Source organism: Emys orbicularis, chromosome 4, assembly GCF_028017835.1.
Source record: "Emys orbicularis isolate rEmyOrb1 chromosome 4, rEmyOrb1.hap1, whole genome shotgun sequence".
Classification (NCBI taxonomy): domain Eukaryota; kingdom Metazoa; phylum Chordata; order Testudines; family Emydidae; genus Emys; species Emys orbicularis.
The window spans coordinates 82,921,573-82,948,588 of NC_088686.1; the positions used below are offsets into that span (position 1 = coordinate 82,921,573).

The 27,016-nt window shown below is 43.5% G+C and overlaps 1 protein-coding gene across 1 annotated transcript in view; it reads right to left on the reverse strand.

Moving 5' to 3' along the window:
- PRR5L (proline rich 5 like) overlaps positions 1 to 27,016 on the reverse strand; it is a 68,425-nt gene that overhangs the window by 23,722 nt on the left and 17,687 nt on the right. Inside the window, exons 2-5 of the mRNA XM_065404132.1 lie at positions 25,850 to 26,143; positions 25,052 to 25,132; positions 19,612 to 19,660; positions 5,497 to 5,554 (exon numbers count right to left, since the gene is read on the reverse strand). Coding sequence (XP_065260204.1) covers positions 5,497 to 5,554; positions 19,612 to 19,660; positions 25,052 to 25,132; positions 25,850 to 26,019 — 358 coding nt within the window. The 5' untranslated portion in view covers positions 26,020 to 26,143. The remainder of the gene's footprint in view (positions 1 to 5,496; positions 5,555 to 19,611; positions 19,661 to 25,051; positions 25,133 to 25,849; positions 26,144 to 27,016) is intronic.

Sequence of the window (27,016 nt, forward strand, 5' to 3'; positions counted from 1 at the left end):
TCACAAAGTGATGTATAAATGATCATGCAATGGGGACATTTGGTCATTTAAATGGAATATTTTTTAATTAACTCATGAATAAACTCAATTCACAAAGCTTCTTGTGTTTCTAAAAAGTTAGGCTGAGATTTCCAAGCTGCCTAGTGGATTTGGACATCCAGTTTCCCATCCCCTAGTCCAGGGGTTTGGGTCCCACTGGGAGGCTGTGAGCAGGTTTCAGGGGGTCTGCCAAGTAGGGCTGGCATTACACCTGCTGGGGCCCAGGGCAGAAAGCCAAAGCCCCACCACCTGGGGCTGAAGCCCGGGGCTCCAAGTCCTGCCACCTGGGGCTGAAGCCGAAGCCTGAGCAACTTAGCTTCGCAAGGCCCCCTGTGGCATGGGGCACCGGGAATTTGCCCTGCTTGCTACCCCCTAACGCTGGCCCTGGCTTTTATATGGAGAAAAACAATTGTTGTGGCACAGGTGGGCCGTGGAGTTTTTATAGCATGCTGGGGAGGGCGGGGGGGGGAGGAGGGAGGGCGCTCAGAAAGAAAAAGGTTGAGAAACCCTGCCCTAAGCAGCTTTGAAATCTCAGTTTTAAACTTGTGTGTAGCAGTTGTATCAGTTCCTCACAGAGGGACTTAAATATAAGTTGCCTCTCTTTAAGTTGCATCTCACAAGAACATTATTTACCTGTACTGAAATGTTTTCCAAATGCAGGAAAATTCCAAAGACTTTCCGTTTTCATGTTTACTACTGATTGTTTCCCCTAGCATGACTGTAGCACACCTTACTTGTGATCTAAGCCATCAGAAAGAGAACGTGCAACCATAGGACCTGATTCTGCAAGCTTTATCTCCCAGGAGTAAAGGCCCCATTGACTTCAACGGATTACAGGATCAGGTCCTATGTCTGCTTTTTAATCCCAACTACAAGAATACACCAAAAAATTCATCTATCAGCCCTGATGGAGCCATGCTTTATTCACACTGTCTGTAATGACAGGGAAGAGAGAAGTAGGACTCCGCTAAGCACTGAGGATAGGATGGAGATTAAAGATAATCTAGGTATGGCCCAACCTAACCGAATACTTTGCTTCAGTTTTCAATAAGGGTAATGAGGAGCGTGGGGGCAGTATCAGGGTGGCTAATGCGAACAAGGATATGAAAGTAGAAATTACCACATCCGAGGTGGAAGCCATTCTCAAACAGCTTAATAGGACCAAATCGGGGGACCCAGATAATCTCCATCCAAGAATATTAAAGGAACTGCACATGAAACTGCAAACCCAATAGCAAGAATTTTTAATGAATCGGTAAACATGGGAGTAGTATCCTATGCCTGGAGAATTGCAAACATAGTATCTTTATTTAAGAAAGGGGAAAAAAGTGATCTGGCAAACTACGGGCCCGTTATTTTTACCTCAATTGTATGCAAGGTCTTAGAACAAATTTTGAAAGACAGAGTAGATAAAGACATAGAGGTAAACAGTAATTGGGATAAAATACTAAATGTTTTTGCAAAAAGTAGATCATGCCACACCACCCTGATCTCCTTCTTTGAGAAGATAACAGATTTGTTGGATAAAGGAAATGCAGTAAAGATTTCAGTACAGTTCCACATGGGAAATTATTAGTTAAACTGAAGAAAATGGGGATTAAAATGAGAATCAAAAAGTGGGAAGAAACTTGTTTAAGGGGAGACTACAAGGTCATGATGAAAGGTGAACTATCAGGCTGGAGGGAGGTTACTAGTAGAGTTACTCAATGATCAGTCTTGGGACCAATCTTATTTAACATTTACATTAAATGACTTTGGCACAAAAAGTAGAAATGTGCTAATAAAATTTGTGGATGACACAAAGTTGAGAGGTATTGCCAGTACAGAGGAGGACCGGACTATCATACAAGAAGATTTGGACAACCTTGAAAACTGAACTAATAGGAATGGGATGAAATTTAATACTGCAATAGTGAACTTAGGGACTACCACAAGAATTTTTGCTATAAGCCGAGGATGTATCAGTTGAAAGCGAAAGAGGAGGAGAAAGACCTGGGTGTATGAGCCACCAATGTGATGCAACCATGAAAAAAAACAATGTAATCCTAGGATGCATTAGGCAAGGTATTTCCAGTAGAGATAGAGAAGTGTTATTAACATTATACAAGGTAGTAGTGAGACCTCATCTGGAATACTGTGTGCAGCTCTGGTCTCCTGTGTTTAAGAAAGATTAATTCAAACTGGAACAGGTTCAGAGAAGGGCTACTAGGGTGATCAGAGAACTTGCTTAATGAGAGGAGAACTTGCTTAATGAGAGGAGACTTAAGGAGCTAGGCTTGTTTAGCCTAACAATAACAAAAAGGAGGCCGATGGAAATATGATTGCGCTTTATAAATACATCAGAGGGAAACACCAGGGAGGGAGAGGAGTTACTTAAGTTAAGGGCCAATGTTGGCACAAGAACAAAGGTATATAAACTGGCCATCAATAAGTTTTAGCTTGAAACTAGACGTAGGCCATGTCTACACTAGCAAACTTACAGCAGCACGACTGTAGCGATGCAGCTGCACTGCTGTAAGATCGCTCATGTAGCCGCTCTATGCCAATGGGAGAGAGCTCTCCTGTCGACATAATTAAACTGCCTAAATGAGCAGCGGTAGCTGTGTCAGCGGGAGACGCTCTCCTGTCAACATAGCGCTGTGCACACACGCTCTTATGGCAGCAAAACTTATGTCACTCAGGGCAACATAAGTTTTGCCTACATAAGTGGCAGTGTAGACATGACCACTCTTCTAACTATCAGAACAGTGAAGTTTTGGATCAGCTTTCCAAGAGAAGTAGTGGGGGCAAAAAACCTAATTTTTTTTCAAGTTTGATAAAAGGGATAGTATGATGAATTGCCTACAATGGCACGCGGGCCACCTGTGACTGCTATTAGCAAATATCTGCAACGGCCGGAGATGGGATGCTAGATGGGGAGGGCTCTGAGTTACTACAGAGAATTCTGTCCCAGGTGTCTCTCTGGCAGGTCTTGCCCACATGCTCAGGGTCTAATAGCCATATTTGGGGTCGGGAAGGAATTTCCTCCCAGATCAAATTGGCAGACACGGGAGGTAGGAGGGAGGAGTGAGGGGATGTTTGCCTCCCTGTCAGCATGGGGCACAGGTGACTTGCAGGTTTGAACTAGAGTAACCAGTGGATTCTCTGTAACTTGAAGTCTTTAAATTAAGATTTGAGGATTTCAGTAACTCAGACAAAAGTTTTGGGCCTAATACAGGATGGGTGGGTGAGGTTCTGTGGCCGGCGATGTGCAGGAGGTCAGACTAGATGATCATGATGGCCCTTTCTGTCCTTAATAGCAATGAGTGTGTGGACAGGTTTTAGGATCCCCCTCCTACCTGTCTCAGGGCTGAGCTGTTGCAGTGCGTGGGAATGGAAATAAAAGGAAAGGTAATCTTTAGGACGGGGAAGTGGTGTATTTGTGCAAGAGATCATAAATCCTACAGAAATTTGAAGTGCTGCATTAAGAGCAGAAGTTCTGATTAAGACAAACATGCACTAAAAACATTGCTGCTCTCTGCAGCATGGGCATTACTTCGACTCAGAGCTGGGAAGGGAGCTCCCTTTTTGGAAGTCAAAGCTAACTGGGAAGTGGGCACAAGTGGCTCTTGTTGCAGTGACCACAAGCAAGATTCTCTGGAACAAAGCGATAAATTTATGAAAGAACGGGGAAGAAAAAAAAAATCAATGCTTGGAAATTCCATTAATCATCTGGCTCCTAACTGCATCACAGTGATCTTAGCTCCTGTAAGCATCGTGTTTACAATGCCACCTCAGACAAATGAAAGGGCAGCAGGAAGGCCCTTGTCTGTCTAGCTGGAACATCTTTCCCAAGCAATCAGCAGCCACATGCTGGCACCTTTGTTTCATTTTAACATGATGATGGATGACTCACAAACCCGCTGCCAACGGGAGCTGTATGTTTTAATCTGCATCACAAATTGGGACAGTTTTACAAGGGTTTTTTTGTCTGTTTGTTTTAGAGTTTTGTTAACTGGCCAGTGTTTGTTCTTTAGAAAGCGGAGGGGTTGGTAAAAGCAAGACAGAGATCCCTGTTTCGGATACTGAGTGCAGCACACCCTTGGGGCTAGTCTACACTAGCAGAGCCACAGCAGCGCAGCTGCACCAATGCAGCTGTAGTTCGTCTGGTAGAGATGCCCTATGGCAATGGGAGAGAATTCTCCCCTCGACCGTGAGGAGAAGCTCTCCCGCCAACATAGTGCTGTCCACACTAGGTTGGTGTAACTTACATCGTTTGGGAGGTGGCTTATTCACATCCCTGAGCGACGTGAGTTATACCGACACAAGTGGTCGTGTCTACAAGCCCTTAGATATAGTGTGCAGACTCCATTCCTCCCGTATTCTCCTTTACAGGACTGCACCAAACAAGTGGGCAGTAAGTCAAACGGAAGGTGGCCCCTGTAAGGAGGAGGTTAGCAAACCCTGCGGCTCCTGCACACTGGGATTACCGACCTGCTCACTGGCAACACAGGGGTTGAGATATCAGCTTAAAAGAAAGCAGTGCTAAGGAATCCAGCAGTGCAAGAGTATGTGTCTTTATTGTCATTTAATGACCCAGAAAAAGCAGGTCAATGGGGAAGCTGGCTTGCTGATGATCAGAGGCTACAAAACTGGGTCAGCAAATGGCAATCTAGTTTTCAAGAGCCAGAGCTGCACAAGTCCATTAGGCAAAAGTGTCTTATCACCAAAGCTCAACCATAACAGCCGCTGTCCCACTGTTCTCACCCCACCAGACCTTCAGGTGCAACTGGAGCATGACACTGTGGGGCCAGCAGTTTGAATGGCCACTAGCTCTTCACATATGGAGAGTTTGAGTCCTAATGGGGTTTCATCCCCATCCTGGTGAAACACACACTCATTCTAGTACATTTGTTGAGGGCTTTCAACAGAACAAAGCTAGGATATTAGTGGTACCAAGGTTATGGTCACAAGACTCATGAGTTCAGGCCTTTCTGCACAGTTTCAAACCATCTTAAGAAATAAGGCAAAAGCCTGTAGGGGCTTAACACTGTTTAAAAGCAGGGAAACAGGATTCACATCAAGGATTGGCACCATTTGGAATCTGGGTTTAAATTACACTGCAGAACCATGTGTGAGTCTTCCTGGCGAAGAGAGGGGCTGATGGAAAAGCCTCAGTCATGCTTCTGACTCAACAAGATCCAACATCCCTCAAGTAACATACAGGCTGCAGTACAATGTAGTTCCCAGAGGGGTAGCATGGATATGTTAAACTCGTTCAGCGGTATGCTAGCTTGAACTGGGCTTAGTCAGTGCATGTGATCTCAGTTGCATAGAAGGGGCCTTAGAATTTCCAGTCGTGTGAATCATTCGAAGATGATGGGGTTATGACAGATGAATCTCAGCTGTCCAATCATCAAAGGCTGACTCACAAGGGCCCTCCAGGACCCCATTCCAAAACAGTCTCTCTATACTTGCCTTCGCACAGCTTAACCTTCTCCTCTATGAACAGCAAGCCCTTCGCAAGGAGCTGGTTCTGCCAAGAGAGAAGAGAGAGACATGCATTTGCTTTTCCCAAGACTTAAAATAAATTTTGAAGACAGAGTTTTATTGCTGTTATTTGCTTGACATGCAGGTGTCTAAAGTTCAGTCAGAGCACTCCCAGCCCTAACACTGGACTTGGGCACCTTAAGAATCTCACACAGGGTATTAACCCCTACCTAGCCTACAGCTATTTTTGCAGAACAACAGGTGCAGCAGATACATGGAGCATTTCACAAAACAACTGGACTTTCAGGTGAACTGAAGGATGAGCTTGTTTTAGGCCACAAGACGGGAATCAGGAGAATCAGCTAGGTCTCTTCCTGGGACTGCCACAGCTTTCCCATGTGCCCAAAGGAAAAGCCATTTAGGGCAGATTTACCCAAGTATTTAGGCACCTAAAGATGCAGCTAGGCACCTGAATTTACAAAGGTGCCTAATCTTCTTAGGCACTTCTGTAAATCCCAGTAAGCACCTAGTTGCAGCTTTAGGTGCCTAAATGCCTTTGTAAATCCAGCCTTAGACTGTCTGTGGCTCAGTTTCCACATCTGTAAAAAGGGTTAACACTTACCAACCTGCTAGCACTGTTGTGGGAAGAACATCAGTTATTCTGAAATGATTTGAGATTCTTGGATGGAAGAGCTAGAGATGGGTAATGTACATATTCTCATCTCAGAAAGGCTGGACCCTACCACAGGCATTGCATCAATAGAGAATGTGCCTCCTGCTCATGGGAAATGCTGTACCATCAGAGCAAAATGGATATTCAGGGGGTATCTCTCTCTCCCACTGTGCAAAGTCTGGTATCTACCAGGTTGTTGTTTCTTTTCATTGCCATAATATCCCCGAGAATCAGTTACTCTGAACAGGTAATTGTGTGGGAGTCACAACCTTCGTCCCCTATTCTCCTTTAACCAATGGGGAAGCAGTGCCAGTCTGAATGCCCAATGTACACTGTCCGCACAATATTCTGTAACACAGAAGCAGCCTTTAGACCAGCAGGAGTCACAGGCCTCCATAGCACATAGCCATCCCTACACTGCCACGTGTTTGCACTGTAATTGTAAATGAACAGTCAGAAGAGAAGCATTACCAAGTGTTAAATACTAGTTTGCCACAGGAGGTGTTATCTTCTGCCCACAAAGGAAGGCCCACAAACACCAGACAAACCACTGTGGAACATCAGAGGACAAAAGACTTTGTTGATTGCCCCCACACACATACACACATGAAGAGGAAAAGTGCATGAGGACTGTCAAGGCTGTATCCCCACTTTGACCTTTAGGGTACAAGTGTGGGGGCCTGCATGAGGACTTCTAAGCTTAACTACCAGCTTAGTTCTGGTCCGCTGCCACCATTCCCTACCCTGGGAAGCTTTTAGAAACCTCTCACCAATTCCCTGGTGAATACAGATCCAAACTCCTTGGATCTTAAAACAAGGAGAAATTGACCCTTCCCCCCTCCTTCCTTTCACCAACTCCTGGTGGATACAGATCCAAACCCCCTTGGATCTTAAAACAAGGAGAAATTGACCCTTCCCCCCTCCTTCCTTTCACCAACTCCTGGTGAATACAGATCCAAACCCCCTTGGATCTTAAAACAAGGAGAAATTGACCCTTCCCCCCCTCCTTCCTTTCACCAACTCCTGGTGAATACAGATTCAAACCCCCTTGGATTTTAAAACAAGGAGAAATCAATCAGGTTCTTAAAAAGAAGGCTTTTAATTAAAGAAAAAAGGTAAAAATCATCTCTGTAAAATCAGTATGGAAAATAACTTTACAGGGTAATCAAACTTAAAGAGCTCAGAGGACCCCCCTCTGTCTTAGGTTCAAAGTACAGCAAACAAAGATAAACACTCTGGTAAAAGGTACATTTACAAGTTGAGAAAACAAAGTAAAACTAAGACGCCTTGCCTGGCTTTTTTACTTACAAGTTTGAAATATGAGAGACTTGTTTAGAAAGATCGGGAGAACCTGGATTGATGGCTGGTCCCTCTCAGTCCCAAGAGCGAACAACCCCTTAAAACAAAGAGCACACACAAAAGCCTTTCCCCCCCCCCCCAAGATTTGAAAGTATCTTGTCCCCTTATTGGTCCTTTGGGTCAGGTGTCAGCCAGGTTACCCGAGCTTCTTAACCCTTTACAGGTAAAAGGATTTTGGAGTCTCTGGCCAGGAGGGATTTTAGTACTGTACACAGGAGAGCTGTTACCCTTCCCTTTATAGTTATGACAAGGACTCATCCCATCAGCTTGAACTCTGCTACTTGGACCCTGAGGAACAAGGATTACTAAGCATAAGCAAAGGATTGCCAGTGCTTGGCCTGAGTAGCTCTAAAGGACATACAGAGCTTGCTCATTATAGAAGCTTCTACCATCTTTTGAAATCCAAGACTAACTTGCGTGTGTGTGTGTATATATGTTTATCTTCTTTAACCTTGTAAATAACTATTTTCTTTTTCTTAGCTAACAAATCTTTAGTTAGTTTATTATAGGATTGGCTACAAGTGTTGTCTTTGGTATAAAAATCTAAAGTGCAATTGACCTGGGGTAAGTGACAGGTCCTTTGGGACTGGGAGCAACCTGAATATTAATGTGATCGTTGGTGTAAGAGACCATCTATCTGCATGCACTAGACTTAAGAATTTATCCATGTAGGTGTGTGTGTGAGTTAAATCTGACCTCTCAATGTTGCCAGGGTCAGCAAGACCCCAAAGTTCCCAGCTAGGCAAATCAGTCGTTGAATTCAAAACAGCAAGAGGCTCCTTCTGCCCTGGAATCTTATGCAATTAAAGCTTAGCACTGACATGCTATGTTGATAGGTGCCCTAGAAATACCTGAGATTAAAAAGCAACCTTCTTCCTTTGGCATCTTTACTTTAGTCTGAAATCTTGGCAAAGAGCCTTTAAGAAAGAGAACAGCTCCAGTAACTTGATTTCGGGCTGTCCCATACGCAACTCACCTAGAAAGGTTCCCCAAATACACAGAAAGGGCCAAAATCTGCCTTCAAGTCAATGATGTTGCAAGGAAGGCAAGTCAAGACAGAATTTGTTTCAAGGAATATACATTTGATGGAGCCAGAGATGGTTAAGACATTTAGACTGGACAGCATGTATGGGAGCTGCAATGTGGATGGAGTGCTGGCTATTGCTGGCTTTCTAAAACCATGTTATCTGACCCTGTTCAAAGCAGCTCTAATTATTCCAGTACTTTGCCAAAATTGCCAACACTGGGGAAATTGGTGGCATAGAAAGGGCCAAGGATGTCATCAGAGATCAGAAATTCAAGCTGTCAAACTGGAAGCCATTCTCACAATGCCAAGAGCAGCTATTCTGCAATCATAGACTTGCCAGCACATTGCTTTTTCCTGTTGGCATCCACAAGCTTTTAACTAAGGTTAACGAGAATCATTTGTGCCTCATTTGCAAGCAGATTAAGGAATTCAAATGCATAGGCCCTTAGGGCTCCATTCCCCACATACTAGCCCCTGCATGCAGGCAATTTCACATCCCTGGAACAAACCAGCAGAGCTACCCAGATCAGTGTGGATGCAATGGTGTTAGGGGACTAGATAACAGCACTTTAGTCCACAGAAACAATTTATGGTTTGGGCATACATCATAGATGGCACTTTGTTTCTGCATCATGCTACAGCCCTGCAAAGGTCAAAGGCTTTTGCATGATTTAGAAATGCAGTTACAATATGCTTTTTAGTAGGGTCAGATAACACAGTGCTTTGAATGCCAGCAGCAGATGTCACCCCATCCATGCTACAGCTCCTAAGGTTGCTAACTAGGATGAGTCAAGCATTTTCCACTAAAACTTTTTTCCAGTGGATAATTTGGGGTTTGTGAGAACAGGTTTACACTTAAACCACTTCAGTAAAGTCGTTATTACGCCAACAGGAAAGCCTCTCCCATCAGCATAGTTAATTCACCTCCACGAGAGGCAGCAGCTATGTCGATGGGAGAAGCCCACCAGTCGAAATAGCAGTGTCTATACCGGGGGTTAGGTCAGTATAAGTGTGTCGCTCAGTGGTGTGGATTTTTCAATCCCCTGAGCGATGTAGTTATACTAATGTAAGTTTGTACTATGGACCTGGCCTGACTAAACTAAGGTTTTTGCAAACAGGGTCTGCTTTTTGTGAAAAATTTCAACTTTCTGATTTGGTTTTTTGACAAAACGTCAAACATTTCTGCAGAAAATCCCACCCCCTATTTTCCAACCTGCTCTATAGTGGAGACGAACCTTGTGCCCACAAAGCTTCAGGCTTCCTACATTGCAAATACTGGTGGAGCTTTAATTGACTCAAAGTTTCCTGAGGGTGAAGACAGGTCCTTTGAGAGACACATTCACTTTTCTGGGTACATCACTACAGATTTTGGATGCAGTTGTAGCCATGTTGGGCCCAGGATCTGAGAGAGACAAGGTGGGTGAGATAATAGCTTTTATTGGACCAGCTTCTGTTGGTGAGAGAGAGAGAGACAAGCTTTCGAGTCACACAGAGCAAGGGGCACTGGAACAGGGGGGGCCACAGGGCCATGGACCCATCACTTTTTACCGACCACAAGGGTGAGCAATGGGGGGGGAAAGGGGCAGAGGGGAGTGAGCAGGGGCGGGTCTTGGGGGGAAGTGGCGGCATGAGGATGGGGCCTTGGGGGGAAGGGGCGGCGCAGGGGCAGGGCTTCAGGGGGAAGGGGCAGCAAGGGGGGGGCAGGGCCACAGTTCGGGCACCGGTGCCCCCGTGCTCCCCTGCTTTTAGGGAGCTTCCATCGCTCCTGCACAGAGCTCTTCTATGGGTCTGGGAAAGGTACTGAGAGTATCACAGCTAAATACAAGACTGAACAGATAAGCATAGGTAGTTAGCACATATTCTAAGGGACAAGTCAAGGTGAAGTGACACAGAAGTTGGTCCAATAAAAGATATTACCTCACCCACCTCATCTCTGTACAGATTTTGGATTAATTTAGCAGAACAGGTTTTTCTGTTGATTAATCCAGGAGCTGCTTTGCTTTACTGCCAAAAGACACCAAGATTGGAAATATTGAATTTAAGCTTCCTCCTCCCAAGATCAAGCACTCAGCCAGATATATTTGCATTTAAAAAAATCCAACAGTGTAGTCTGCTGAGGAATGAATACACTCTAACAAATACAGAATGAAGCAAAGGTTTGCACCAGACCTTATCTAGATTACAGGTCTCATTACTGCTTTATCCCTGGTTGCTATAGGCAACATAGAGGGATATAGCCTAGGGAAAAATAATCTGATACAGCTACAAGCAGATCATAGAACATCAGGGTTGGAAGGGACCTCAGAAGGTAATCTAATCCAAAACAGGACCAATCCCCAGACAGATTTTTACCCCAGTTCCCTAAATGGCCCCCTCAAGGATTGAACTCACAACCCTGGGTTTAGCAGGCCAATGCTCAAACCACTGAGCTATCCCTCCCCCCATAAAGCCTCATACCCACCAAGCAAGCTTGAAGGACACAAGTCTATATGAAAGGGAGCTACATTGCCCACCCACCTTCTTCCCACTTGCTATTATAGAAGAATTGTATGCTTGGGTAAGAGATTATTCCCCTTCGGAGTCAACTTTCTCCTGGATCCCATAGTGAAATCTTAACCTTACAGTCAGGGCATCACAAGTTGCTGTAGGTCTAGTGATGGGTGCCACAAACATTGTATTACTACTTCACTGTGGGAAGAGAAGATGGACTGAGAAGGAACAAGACCCTGGATTAACCCCCAAACAGTTAGCAAACGTGGCCCAAGTAAGTTTGGGAAGGTGTGTGTTTGATAGCAGATACAAACAAATGGATGTATGAAGTCTGATAGGATGAGCACTCCTATGTTTTTATAATGCATATAAAATCACAGTAACTCTGTTACAGGTCTGTGGCTGGAAGGAGCATCTGAGAGGGCCAAGAATCCCAGCCAAGTCAACTCAGATCTTTCTCCTCAAGGAAGATGAGCGCAATACATTTTCCAGTGAGTGAGTCAGAGAGAGAGAGAGAGAGAGAGAGAGAGAGAGAGACAGAGAGAGACAGAGAGAGCGCATGCACGTGTGGAGGCAGGTGTGTGGCAAGGGGGCTCTTTAGATAAAGCCTCAAACACTGAGTCCTGTCTGCTCTGTATGGACATTGTTGGACTAGAAAGTTCCCAAAGGGAGTCACATGCCCATCAGCAAAATGCAGTCACTTGGTGGGTGACAGCTTCTTTGTCCAAGTGACAAAGCACGGAAGTTTTTTTCTTCTGTACGGGAATGAAGCAAACCTCTCCAATTGTATCTGGAGGGTGAATTTTAAGTAGGCAGAATGCAATTACCTGAGCTGGAAATTGGCCAGGATGCTACAGTTAACACCCCAAATCTTACGAAAAGCAGCAGGGGAATCTTTAGCCATCACAAGCAGTTTCACATCTTGTCTGGAAGATGGATATGCCTGTGGCCACGTTCCTGAAGTTCAAAAGGGGGTGGAGGAATTCTCCAACTAACCAAAGAAAGCAATTAACATTCTTCAACATGCCTCTCTTCTTCTTTACAAAAGAAAATACACACACACACAAAATCAGAAACGACTTCAATATTCTTTTCCCTTCAAATTTCAGCACTAGAGATGTCCTGTATTTCTAAAAAATATACTCACCAAGGACAAACAACTGTTCAAAATGAAAGTCTCATTTCCTTATCAAATTCAAAAAATTGAGCCTGTTTCACTGAATTTTTTTTACATCATATTTCATAATTTCTTTAGCCCAATACAAGCTCCATCTCTGATCAATTTGCACAGGTCTTGCTTTGAACGTGTAGCTCTGGCATCAAATTTTGCAAGGAAACGGACATCTGAGGGACAAGTGTCACCTAAAATTGTGTTCCCATAATTTTTCAGAAAGACATTTGCCAGTTCTGTACAGCTCCAGATTGTAGATGCACATCTTCCCACTTGTAGGAGTTGCTTTAAAACCACAATTGGGCCTTAGCTGCAGAGTTCAGCCCTGAAACGCCCCAAAATTTAGCTAGGTGGGTGGATATGGGAGTTTATTTTGGTCCAATAGACAGAATAAGCCACAACATTCAGAAGCAGAAGAGATACTTGTGACATACCAGGGCACAATACAGACTATTTGGGGCTGTGTAACCCCTGCCCTGCAACCTTGGGTGCCTTATAATGCCTTGCAGTAGAAGCTCCCACCTGGGCCGCTCACAAACAACCTTCCAGCATGTAAGCCACACCAGAGTGTCTGTGTGTAACTGCACTCTGGCAGCTACATCCTGGCTCTGACCAGCCTTGGTTATACTGCAGGGTGACCCCAACACACCCCAATCCCAGATCTTCCCCCAGAAATGTATATCCTGTACTGCCCAGCCCTCTCCTGAACAGTACAAATATATTAATTCCGTTATTCCTTTAAGGGAATAATATGCCATATTATTATTATAATCAGTGTGCCCAGACCTCCAGCTTCAACACACTGGATTAGATAAAAAGTAAAACAAGTTTATTAACTACAAAGAGAGATTTTAAATGAGTACAAGTAATGAGGCATAAAAGTCAGAAACGGGTGCAAGAAAAATAAAGGTAAAATGCTTACTAGTAACTACTTAAGAAACTATCTTAGCTGCAAAGCAAACTTTCTCACCACTTGCTTCCAGCAAAGTTACTGACCAAACTCTTTAGGGGACCAAAGTCCAATAGCGGTTTCCTTTGGTCTTCTCAGATGCACAGACTGATTTGGGCAGGGAGAGGGAGTGGGGTGCCTTGGGGTTTTTGTCCCTTCTTTTTACTGTTTTAGTCCCCCTCTTGAAAAACATTTCCAGCTGAGACCCAGGAGACAAAGACTCTATATGGAAGGATGTTCCCTGCAAGTTTTTTCACCCGTTTGAACTTCCTTTGTTTTCCCTTCCTGCATGATGACTCTGTTTACTGCTTAAATGCAAATTAAGGCAAGGACACATTCCTTCCTTTGTTTAGGACAGATCTGACTTCTGCTTGGGCAGGGCAGTAGGGTTTGGAACATGTGTTACCACCACCATACAGGGAAATCTTGTAACTTCACATACAATGTTGCCACACATATTTTACCAGAACAATACTGACCAGCAAATTAGGAGTTTTCAAATAATACCTTACAAGGCATATCTTGTACAAAAAGATTATTACAATAGTGTGTAGGGTGTGAATACAGGGGTGTATTCTGTCACACCTTTCACCTTTGTATGTCACAATGCCTCAAAAATACAAAGCAGTTTAGATCTAGGGGGCTTGGGCAAGCCTTTCACTACTTTTAATGCAAAGAAATCGGAGGGAGGCTTTACGGGCAGACAAAGCGAGAAAGTGACTGAGGCCATGTCTGCACAGCTACGGGCGCCAGAACGATGCCACTGCAGTGCCCTAGTGTGGACGTTTCCTACAGTGGGTTGTTCCATCGCTGTAGGAACTCCACTTCCCCAAGCGACAGTAGCGAAGTCAACGGAAACATTTTTCGGTCAGCATAGCTGCATCTACATCAGGGATTAGATTGGCATAGATAGGGTGCTCAGAGGTGTGAATTTTTCACATCCCTGAGTGCTGTAGCTATGTTGACCTAACATTTTGATGTGTAAACCAGGCCTAAGTATGAGTAAAGAGGACAGAGTGTGTGCCAGGCAGAGTTACAGCCATTCACAAAGAGAGTGTTACTGTAAGAATCCAGCCCACAATGTTTCAGTGTTACAGCAGCTACAGGGAAAACAGACAACACTCCTGCCCACATACGGTTGCAATTCAGAGTAAAGTGACTAAGCAGGGCCCACAGTTTCATGTAAATTTTAGTGGCAACAACTAAAATTCAGAGTCCCTGCTGGTGAATCAGTCAGTTCCACAAAGGAGCTGTGGGCTAGACCTGCAAGGTGGTGAACACCTTCCACAGTCACCTGCACCATGCAGAACTGGGCCCTCTAGTAGGATCATATCCTACACACAGCCCATTGGGGTTGCTTTGCCTATTAAGCCCCTCCAAGTTCAGAGGACTGGACCAATCCTAAGGAGTCTCTGGTGGAGCTGTCCCCCTAAGAGCCCAGCAGGGGAAAGTGCCAGGTGCAGGGGAAATTTTATTAGTCCTCTGGCTCGGCTCCTCAAGCCTTGAGCCTTATGCAGTTTTAACCCAATAGGCTGGGCGTGGTAGAGGGGCCATGGCCATCAGCAGGTGAAAAAGCAGATTTGAGCTACAGAACATTCGGGCTAAAATCTTCTTCTTCTTTCAAGAACTGGGGGGGATAGAGGAAGAGACGTGATTTTTTTTTAAGCACAGCTCTAGCATGAATTTGTCTATTTTCTTTGAAAATCTGGACACCCTAATGGGGATTTAGCTATCCCATATATTGGTTATTTGCAAAGCTCTGTATATGCCTCAGCAAACTGGACCTAAACTCTGGGTCAAGGTCTCTGGATTCTGCAACCCTCTGCTGCCACAGGCTTGAAAATTCAGCAGCAGCTTCATTTCAATTTTAAGAAATTGAGGTTTTGATTAAATTAAATATAAGAATACAATCAGTACAGAATCCTATTACTGATTTTGATATCAAAGTCAATATATTTTATGTTGTCTCTATGCTTTCAGTACACCACAGTTTTGTACTGCATGTAGATGTTGGAGGAAGCTGGAGGTTTTGGCAGCTGGGCAAGGAACAGCTGGGGTTTCCACACCTCAGAAGGACTCAGTTTGGGGTAAGCACATTAGCTGGGTATTTTGGCTAAAACGGTCAGCAGTTAAATACTTAACATTTACATTTTCCACCTCTGGATTTGAGAGTTAGCAACCCACTGGGATGTGAGAAGGAGCAATTCACCCCAGCCAAAGCTATCATTTCAGGCTGCCTGCAGACTCAGGTACATAATGTATCAATACACCTCTACCCCGATATAACGCGACCCGATATAACACGAATTTGGATATAACGCGGTAAAGCAGTGCTCCTGGGGGGCGGATCAAACCAAGTTCGATATAACGCGGTTTCACCTATAACACCGTAAGATTTTGGGCTCCCGAGGACAGCTATATATCGAGGTAGAGGTATATGTCAATCTGCAATAGGTTTACATTTTTAAAGGCTTTCTTCACATCCATGAGGGCTAGCAAGATTATAACTGAAAATGTGGATTCAGAAACATTCAGCACAGGGTAGATCCTGCAGAAAATCAGAAGTGGCAGAATATACTGGGCGCTGGTTATTTGGTCTTTAAAAGCTCAAAAGTCACTTTCAGTAACATGGTGTATATCTCCTCTAAAGTTACTAAGGTAGCAGATTAGTAACACAAACCTCCTTCAGAATCAAACATTTGAATTGCCACTGAGATCTTTATATGAGTGGGTGCATTAGTCTGTTATAGTATGATTTGGTTTAACGACAAGACAGACTTGATAACACTGGGACCATGGGAATTTTGAAGATAAAATCTCCCTGGACTTCATTAGGACAATCTAAGAAATATGAAGATACCTACTAGCTCATTCCATTCTTGAAGATTCCATGAAGTGTAAGAACTGGAAATTTCCATGAGTGTTGGTGAAAATTACTTCTGAGCAACCAATTCAAGTGACTCACAAAGTTAGCTTTGTCTTAGCATCTGAACTATGTTCCATGGAAAAGTTCTTAACCTTCAGTGGTTGAAACAATTCTTTAAAAAAAATGTAAGAGCCAGCACTCAAACTATGGAAAATATGATTTGACAATTATCTTAGCATTTACTAATAGTGTAGTGTACTCTGTAATGTAACAGGACGAAAAATGTTGAAGGCACTTTATAATTTTCAAACTTTGGAAGATTCAGGTAATTGTCCTACTTGCCACTAGAGTATTGCGCACATCATCTTGAGGGGGAAACATATCTATCTTTGGGACAGAGGAGGGCAGGTTGTACATTTTAAACTCATAGACGTTAAGGCCAGAAGGACCATCATGATCATCTAGTCTGACCTTCTGCACATCACAGGCCACAGAATCTCACACCCCCTCCTATAACAGGCCAATAACCTCCAGCTGAGTTACTGAGGTCCTCAAATTTTAATTTAAATGCTTCAAGTTACAGAGAATCCACCATTTACTCTAGTTTAAACCAGTAAGTGACCCATGCAAAGGAAGGTGGAAAACAAAAAAAAAGAGAACTTTAGAGAACCTAATGAGAAAAGAGTTCTTCTCTGATAGAGAATTACCAACAAGATAGTTTGGTTAGTAACAAACAGACTGCCCCATTCTACTGCCTTGAGATCCATGGAAAGGGATGTCAACTTTTTATAGTCAATAATGTGCACTGTAAGTCTACTTTCACAAATACACCAGGGGAAGATAAATTGCTTCCTTCTTTAGTCTACATCTCATATTGCTTATCCTCTTATGGAATGCCTGCACTGAAGCTTTTTTGCATCAGTGTGAGTCAGACTGGGGCAAGTCACATTTTTAGCACTTGACTATACTAGAGGTAAAATTCTGGCCCTGTTGACTTCTATGGCAAAACATTCATCGTGTTAGGACTGGTGATGCTGCATGAATGTAGTTATACCAGTGCAACTCCCATCCCCCTCCCAACAACCTAAAATTAACTCAAGTGTAGACTAGCCCTTGCACTGCCAGCTCTTTGGGGTATGGACCATCATGTCTTCTGTATTTGTACAGTGCTGAGCATATATGGATCCCAATCCTGATTGTGGACTTAGGGGGCAATAATATAATAATATCATTACTCTGCTGTTCTATCAAAGTGATATATTTTACAATTCTATCTGAGTTCCAGTGTTGCTGATTGACAACCTTGGTGAAAGAATCCCCATATTATCCACAAAACAAGGCAAGGTTCCACTTACTAATATGACTTGGCCCTGAACTGGAGGCCCAGTCACTAAGGATGAGAGGGGATTTTAGTCTATATGGCCTATTCTATCATTGGCTGTACTGTGGAGAGGTCGAGCAAGCATCAGTTAATGTCACAGGTATCCATTTGGCCTAGACAGCGTTTGAACCTATGACCCATGCCTCTAGCCATTGAGTCCTCCAGGACTTTTCTGATTGGCTTGCATAATGTAAGCACATCTTATTCAAAGTTAAAAAACAAAACTTGCTTCTTTCAGTATAGTCCAGGACGTAGAACATTAAGAGCCAATCAGTGCTTATATACTAGCACTTTATTATTGTTCCTTCTAGCATGCATTGCTAGACAGGCCTGATATAAAAACTTCAACACAAGAGAAAACGTACACTTGAGGTATGTCCACACTGTGATAAAAAACCTGCAGCACTGAGTCTCCGAGCCCGGGTTAGCTGATTCAGGGGGCTCAGGCTGTGGGTCTATAAAATTGCAGTGTATAGGTTTGGGTGGGACCACAGGTTCTCACAGCCTGGGCTCCAGCCCAAACCCCAACACCAACCGTTCAATTTTATAGCCTCCGAGCCCAAGTCAGCTCACTTGGGCCAGCCATGGCCATAACACAGATCTTTTATCACAGTGTAGACGTACCTCAAGTGTACGTTTTCTCTTGTGTTGAAGTTTTTATATCAGGCCTGTCCGTAATATCTGACCACCTGCATAGGCCCTTCTGGAGTCCTTCACAAATCTAAACAAATATAATGGTTTGCAATATTTAAAAAAAAAAAAAAAACCCCAAAGCCAGTTACAGTAATAGTGGATTTCCACTCAGACCAAACTCTTTGTAATATGGACTCACTGCATTACTGTCTCACTGCTGCTAGACTCTTGGCTCACATTCTAGGAAATGTCCTACCATTAAGTGAAGCAAAAGTTTTCTCCTTCCAGTAAAGAGGGTTGTGAAGATAGGGTCTGAAGAGGTGAAACACAGCTGCCCGCAACACGGGAGTTTATTTTTCACTCAACAGCGCTTTTTTTTTTTTTTTTTTTTTTTTTAAGTCATGCAATCTAATACTGAAAGGAAACAACACCAGTCAGTTATTTTTTTTACTACTGATACAGTGCACAAGCTACTTCAGCCACCTCAGGAAGTGGTGCAATTTTTTCTTCTCTTTTACTGGTAGAGAATAAAACCAACACTGAAATCCCTGTTGTTCTCAGCAGTCCTGCTCTTTTTTAAATAGCGCCACTGAATGATTGCAGTACTGAAACCATCAGCATGCCCCTGCACTCATCTCAAACACACTTTTATGTGGTTATGTCTGACCGCAGAAAATGACATTATTAGTTAAAGGTTGTTACATTTATGCACATTTGTGACTAATTACCTCTTCTCCGGGCTTTAGATTTTTGCTCCACCACAATCTGGAATTACATTTCTGGGATCCCAAGATAGTGATCAGACTAAATTCCTGCTGATAGGGTAGGGTAGGGTAGGGTAAGGTTCCCCCCCCCCCTGCCCCCCGCCTCTAGAGAAAGAAACTTTCATCCACTATTTCTAAATATTTGGGGGGGGGGTTAAGTTACACTCTGAGAAACTGAGCATCTGCATTGGAAACATAGGAATTCCCATACCACATTAGTTTATCTTGTCCATGCTTTGCACTTATCTCAAAGGGTTCTCAAAGCACTTTATAAAAGGTGGGCATCAGCCCTAGTTTACAGAGTGATTTACTCAAGGCCATACATCAAATTATTGACAGAACTGGGAGTAGATCACATTTTTTCCTGCCCCCCGCCCCATCCCTGCCCCCCAGTCCTGTGCTCTAACCACTAGAGACCACTGCCAACCCAAGGCAAAAAGAAACATCAGTGCACCCAGTTCTCTATTAGAGAGCTCAAGAGAGGCATTTCCTTCCTGATCCCAGCAGGTGATCACATCACACACTGAAGCATGGGAGCTGGTCATCTTTATTTTACCATGTATAACGACAAATATTATTGAATATCAGACTATGCAGCCCTTAGTAAAAAAAATCCAAATACTGTATTTGAGTCCATGAACCTGCGTGGCAGAGAACACTGAATGCAGGCTACCTACTTGTCAGAAGCGATTCTATTTATTTTTCTACATATGAAAAAGTTTTCAAGAGCAAACTAAAACAAAGAAAAAACTGAGCAACGTTTAGTTATCTGTTAAGGAACACGTCTTACCTGGAAATAATCTGTGATGAAGGATCCAAGTTCACTTTTCAGCAAACGTCTGAAAAGAAATGGAACATGCGTTATAAACTGGTTGCAGGTCATTTCTCACAGGCAGGGTGTCATTCGCTATGGAGCAAAGGAGGCAGTTGCCTCCTCGACATGGATTCACCCCTCCAACTCCCAGACTTTACATAGGTCTATGGCACACTATTATGTCTTCCACTTTCTGTCCTTCCCCACCTTCCCCAGACCTTGCAGGGTATAATATAATCACATATAATGTTCTATACTCTGACACAAATTTGCCTCCCACAGAATTTTTCTGAAATAACTCTGCCGCTCATACATAAATTTACACTGCCATCACCTCCACAGTCATACCAAAGACATCCTGATATGTGTAAGTGGAACACCATGAAGAAAGGAGAGAGTCATTCTGATCAAAGGTAGATTCCCTTCATGTCTCTGCATACCTCCTATAATGCCAATGGAGGTTATGTACAGACTAGGGAGGAATTCATCTCTTCCCTAAAGTCCTGTATAGAAAGGCCTTACAACTAGAGGTGGCTGAAAAACATGGTTCCCTACCGCACGAAAGATATTTTTTTTTAAACAATAAACCATTTTCATTGTAGTCAACATTTTACCAGTTTTGTTTTAAACCACTTGACAAAATTTCTACGCAAGAATTTGTTTCGTTTCAAATTTAGGGGATTTCCCCCACCCACAGTCTTCATTTGGAGAATGGAGGGTACAGGGGAAGTAAAGTGAGAGAAAGTTGTTACCCTCCCTTTAAACAAAACCCCCCCACAATATTTCCAGTTTGGGGGGGGGGGTGAAGTGTGGGGAAAGTTATTAAATTGAGAGAATGTTATTGTTGGGTGTTTTTTAAATGCTAATTTTTTTGACTAAATAGATTTTCAAACCAAACATGAGGGAGGGGTTGCAGCATGCCCAGAAGATTAGTACTGTAATGCCTATTTTACAGATGGGGATACTGAGGCACCAAGAGGTGACTGTGCACAAGGTAAGAACATAAGAATGGTCATACTGGGTCAGACCAATGGCCCATCTAGCCCAGTATCCTGTCTTCTTACAGTGGCCAATGCCGGGTGCTTCCGAGGGAATGAACAGAACAGGACAATTACAGAGTGATCCATCCCATGTCATCCAGGCCCAGTGTCTGGCAGTCAGAGGTTTAGAGACATCCACAGCACGGGTTGTGTCCCTGACCATCTTGGCTAATAGCCATTGATGAACCTATCCTCCATAAGCTTATCCTTTTTTTGAACTCAGTTATACTTTTGGCCTTTACAGCATCCCCTGGCAATGAGTTCCATAGGCTGACTGTGCATTGTGTGAAGAAGTACTTCCTTATGCTAGTTTTAAACCTGCTGCCTATTAATTTCACTGGATGACCTCTGGTTTGTGTGTTATGGGAAGGGTAAATAACACTTCCTTATTCACTTTCTCCACACCATTCATGAGAGGTCATATAGAAAATCTCTAGTGGAACTAAGATTAGAGTTAGAGAGATGTTTGACTCCCAGATTCATGTTCAAAGCCCTAGACAACATTACCACTATTTTTGCAGTCTTCAGAAAAAGTCAATTTTCATGATAAAATATTTCTTACATAAAATTATCTTTTGGTGCTTCAACCCTCTGAGGATGTATAAAGGTCTCTACATAGGAACATACGTATTATGTGTACATATTTCCCCTTAGATCTCTGCACATATGTACGCACGAGGGCCTTTTGGACGATAACAAAGGTCTGTAGAGTTTTCAGCATATGTACCTATCTCCCACTAATGCAAAGGGATGTGGGGGGCGGGGAAGGATATGCTATATGGGCTCAATGACAGGGAGAAAACACCACCATAATGCTGCATCAGGAGCGACTGGAACAGGACTGTATTTTGTCAGCCAGTTTAATTTGGCAATTTCGGGCATTTTGCAGGAGTGATTGCATTGCACAACACTAAAATTAAACATCCCTGTTTACCAGCAGAAACTTTCCTTAGAGGGTGGACAGAGCTGGAATAAGAGAGACTCAGACTCACTGTTAAATTCTCTCTCTAGGGGACGGCAACTATAAGAAGGTTAGTCTTTTGGGGCCTGATTTTCAGAAGTGCTCCCACTGGCTTCAGCCAGATCACTGATGTGAAAAAAACAGAATATTTAGTCAGTGGACGCTGAATGAATCTGAGGACTCAGAGAGTGAAGCACTGGTGACAATTCCTCTCCCTTGCAACTGAAGGCTCTAGGCAGGGGGTCCCAAATTGTGGTACATGTACCACTGGTGGTACGCGAGGCTGATGTTCCAGCCATTCACTTCACAACATTTTAAGAAGGTGAGACATGAACCAATACATTTTGGCACCTGCTGCGCTGAGGGAATCGTAACTGTCTCACACTAACACGTGGGCTATACTCAGATGGACCTAGCTACATACCTCAGAAGTGTGAAAAATTCACACCCTGAGTACCATAGTTAAACTGACCTAATCCCCAGAGTAGATGAGGCTCAAGAATTCTTCTGTTGACCTAACTACCACCTCTTGGAGAAGTAGATTACTTACAGCAATGGAAAAAACCCTTCCATCTATACTATGGCACTATAGCAGCACACCTGCGGCACCGTAGCTCCGTCGCTATAGGGCCTGTAGTGTAGACATGGCCTAACTATGGCCAGCTCATTTCCTGCTTCCGGAAATTCCACCTCTCTGCAGCATTCTGACACCTTGGATGTGACTATGGTATGGAGGATATACTGGCCTAGCTATGCCAGCATAGCACCGCAGCATAGATGCAGCCTATACAAACAGAAGGTTTTTTCCCATTGGCGCAGGAACACTGCCTCCCCGAACAAAAATACTTACATCACGGGAAGCATCAACAAAGCTGCATCTGCACTGGGACTAAGGTTGGCATAACAATGTAGGTCAGGAGTCTGGTTTTTACTATGTCGACCTAAGTATAGACCAAGCTTTCCTCTTGCTGAGCTCCTTACCTCTTCAGTACAGGAAAACAAAAAAGGAGCTATTGAAGCAATCTCAAATGACAGGGAGATGGGAAACTCTGTGGCAGCGATCCAGAGCAGAATGTTACCACTCTGTTGTTCCCTATTCCCATCTTTGCTACCCCATTTAGCGCCCTCTCATTCTTCCCTCATATCACATAAACAAGCTCCGTGGAGCATCAGTGGGATGCTGTTAGTGTTTTTGTTTTTTCTTTTAAAAAACATCTTGCATTGGGCGATTTCAGTGGGTAACATGAACCAAGTAATACAAACCAGGAAAACACACTGACTCAATCTCATGGCACGCAAGAATTAGCCTTTCACCAGGTTTGTTTCTTTGCCAGGTCTCAGGCTAGTGTGCACATCTATTGACAGTTTGCCAGAAGAAAGATTTAGAATCACAGGTGCTGAGTGCAGATCTGTGTGTGCGCAAATCCATATCCTTTGCTCCGTAGGTTGAAATTAATACACTACTCAATGAATTGGGAGGCTATTTTTTTAAGAACTGACACTGAGATGTAACCAACACTGGGAACACTTAGAATGTTAAATAAAAGTAAGTGTGTTTATTTCATGATTGTGCTCCCAAGCTCTAGAAGTGTCTCTCTATTTGGAGGAACACACACTGCATTTAAAGGTGGTAGTAATATTTCTAAATTTCACCCCAAAATCTTGTTCTTTAACAAGCTCTTTACAGTCTGTATTAATTTCAGCAAGATAAACCAAATGCACCACAGACTACACTATTTTGAAATCATTAAGACATTTATTTCTAAACTGTATTTCTTCATGTAGATCAAATGCAGCTCCCCTTATGGGGCACTAAATCTGGGGATTTCTGACTCCTGTGGCAGCACCTACAGAGGTAATTAAAGGCACGGAAGGTACTGTTTTGTTACTCAGAGGATCTTAAAAGTGGCTGCATGGAATTTTATGAAGCTTTGACCTTTGGGCTGAGATAAAGTGGGAAGAGTTTCATGCCCTTTAGGTTTTATTTTGAAAGTAGGGAAAGGGTTGGTTAGGCTGCTGAAAATAAGGGTTTCAGTTGGAACAGCTGTCTGAATTTAGTGTACAACAGAACTGCAATAATGCCACATGGTTAATTTTTTACATAAAAGATGTCAACTTCCCTTTCTGTGACAACATTCAAACTGAGTACATGTGTATGTAATGAGATAGCTGATGGAAGGAAAAACACCACATAATAGCAATATCTGTGGGTGTCTGGCCCAGGAAAGTATCTTAACCAAGTGTCATTTGGTAAAAAGCCGACAGGAAATCAGTCTTTGTGAGGCTGGGACAGAGACTCACTTACCACCGGTCCTATCTACACTAGGAAATTCACCTGTTGCTGAAAATAGTTTTCAAGCTGCAGATCCTTCTGAACCAGTACTGAAGTCAGTTTAAAGTTCTCAAGTAGACCAGACTGAAAAATACAGCTTCAGTCTAGCCTAGCTACACTGGGGAAGTTTTTCTAACAATTTGAACCCATTTTCAAACCAGTTTAGCAAAACTGATATCAAAAACAGTTGGGAGTTGTAGTATAGGCCTGGATTAAAGCAGCCAGGGCCTTTTTCACTGAACTGGTTTTGAAGCTGCATTCAGCAGGTTTTGAAATAAGAAAATTTCTCAATGTAGGAAAGGCCAGAAAATGAAAGGGTGAATGGATTCTACCACAGAATCGAAGTAGAACCAAGATTCAGTCTCAGTGTCTCAACTATATTGAAAATAGTTCGGTCTGGTCTCAATAAGAAAGTAAACCATTTTGCAGACCTGTTACTGAAGTCCGTTTTCAGCCAAGATTCGAGTCGCCTAATGTAGAGTGGGTTTTTAAGTCACCCTTGACTAGGAGGTCTTAGTTGAATCAACCCTGACAACCGTAAGCATTCAAACATCCATGAGATTTGCCTAAAAATTATGAGCTTTTAAAAATAACTAATGTTAGGCAAATAAAAAGAATCTTCTAGTTTTGAACCATTAGGGTTCACATTTTCAAGCTTTTCTTCACTACCACGAGGGCTAGTAGCTTATTTATTTATTTATTACAAGAAAGCAGAGAGTCTTCCATAATCACATGACTCTGGGAGCTGGAGCTTTAGGAAAAACACCAAATATCATGTGGCTAATGACAAAATTGTAAGAGTTGGCAACACTGCTTTAGTATCTAACAAAGAAGATAAAATCCCAAAGAAGGGAAAAAATCCCCTCTACCCAAATCAACGCAAAACTTGCTCTGATCAAAGCTACATGCATCCATACAGGCCAGAACAGCAGATTCCAAACCTTAGATACACATCTCCCACCCCCCAATGGCAAAAGAAGAGGAAGTTGAACACAGCCTTTCCCCTTCCCCCAGAAAACTCCACCCCACCTCACCACCTGGTTGACACCAAAAGGGCTCTCTGCACACAACTTGGCAACATACCTGATGTTTTCGTTGAGGGTGTAAAGTTCATTGTTTTGCAAGCCTCCCCCTTTGAACACATTTATCACTGCTGTTTGAACACTGCCAAAGAGAAATAAGACAGTACACCATCCATAAATAACACACGTCAGGATGATTTAACGCACCAAGCAATGTGAGCTAGCTGCCAACAGCTGAGTGGACATAATGGGGTGGGGAGTTTAACTGCACTTATATACTTCCACTTTTTCTCCCCTGGAAATCACTGCTCTTGTTTGTCTGTGTTCTTCAGGGGAGACAAATGTATCTACAGTGATTAAAGGGAAAACCATTACACAAAATGCACAAAAGTTCTGGGCTGTGGCACATCCACATACTATACGTCTTACAATCATGGCTGTACCAGTGCTTCTGGATTCCTGCAGCACCTAACCCAAAGCATCCAGCGTTGTTCCTGGGGTAGATGACTAACTAAACCAGTGCATCTGAAATATTTGTGGGTTCTTGTCCACATTGGAGCGAGTTCTGTAGACAGCACCAGTGTGTACAATGGTTTAATTGTTAGTGGAGATGAACACAGTCTCTCAACACCATTAAAGAAAGGACAATTGCAGATTGTTAGAACCAACCTGTATCAACAATGAGTCAGTTTCCCAATGCAGACAAAATCTGAGGAGCACCCAAAATTCATTCATCCTCACTAGCAGACTGATTAAGCTGAAAAAAAGTCTGAAATACCTTGGATCAGTCGCCTGAGGTCAAAATCTAGAGATCTTTACAAACAGAGCTACCTCAGGCCTGGGACTGGCAGGGCCTCACCTGTTCCACGCAGAGTTGGAGCTAAGCTGCAAAGCCTGTCGTGCTGCTTGAAAACGTGGCAAGTCACTGAGCACCGGGGAGCTCATGAAGCGAGGCCTGGGCCTTCGAAATGAACCCATTTTCTGGAATGGGACAGCAAAGGGTGGGGCTAGGATGGAACCCCCAGTCATAGATTCAGATGGACTGAAAGGTGTCAAGGGGGCCAGAAGTCTTCTCCTTTTGAAGGTCAAACTAAGGAGGGTATCAAGGTTGTGATTGCACTGGGCCTCCTTCCTTCAAATCCAAGGGTTTAGCCTGTAACAAAAGCAAAGAGTTGATTCGTAATTGCTGGGCCTAAACAAGCATGCACAGTATGGAATGCCTTAAGATAGGTATTTTCCAAGATAGCATTCAGGAAACAAAATAGTTCTGAAGACTGGTGAAGAGAAGGAAGGGTGTAGGGCACAGGAGGGGAGCAAGGAAACCTACATACCCCCTAAGTCACCCCTCCCACAAGTGTACACTTAGGACAAGTGGCAGGTAGCTCTTTGAAAGCAGCCCACCTTCCCATCCTGCCCCTGCAGCAGTACCTAATGGCAGCCAGCCATGGGAACAAGCCAGCAGCCCAATGGCCGAAGCATCTCTTCTCTCCTCCCATTTAATTTAGCTCTGCTGTGAGAGCACAAGTGCCTAAATACTTCTGTGAGAGTCACTTCAATCTGGAGCCACTAGTGCATCCCTATGCCCATCCCAGGCAGTATGGAGGGGAAGACACAGAGAATAGAAGAAACAAACAAACATACAGGGAGAAAGAAGATGAAGAGACAATGTCATCTGTAACTTTTCTGGGTGTGAGGACATGTTGGGGAGGAAGTGAAGGCTACCCAAACACCCATTGCAAGGAACAAAATAAGGGGACTGCAAAAGTGGTTTGAGAACCAATGATGTAACAAAAGGAGGCCTGAAGGTTTTACTCCACACAGCCAGGTGCAACTGCTAGTCCAAGTTTAAAATGTAGAAGCACTTCCCTCCCAACTGTCATCTTCCAAGAGATGATTAAGTAGCCCTGGGTAAACTGCAGAAGGGTCAGAAGTTAGGTGGAATTTGGATAAACTCTCAAAAATTTGTACACGACTTAGCCAAAACTTTTGAAGCCTCTCTACTCCACCTCCTACCTGTCTCCTCCTG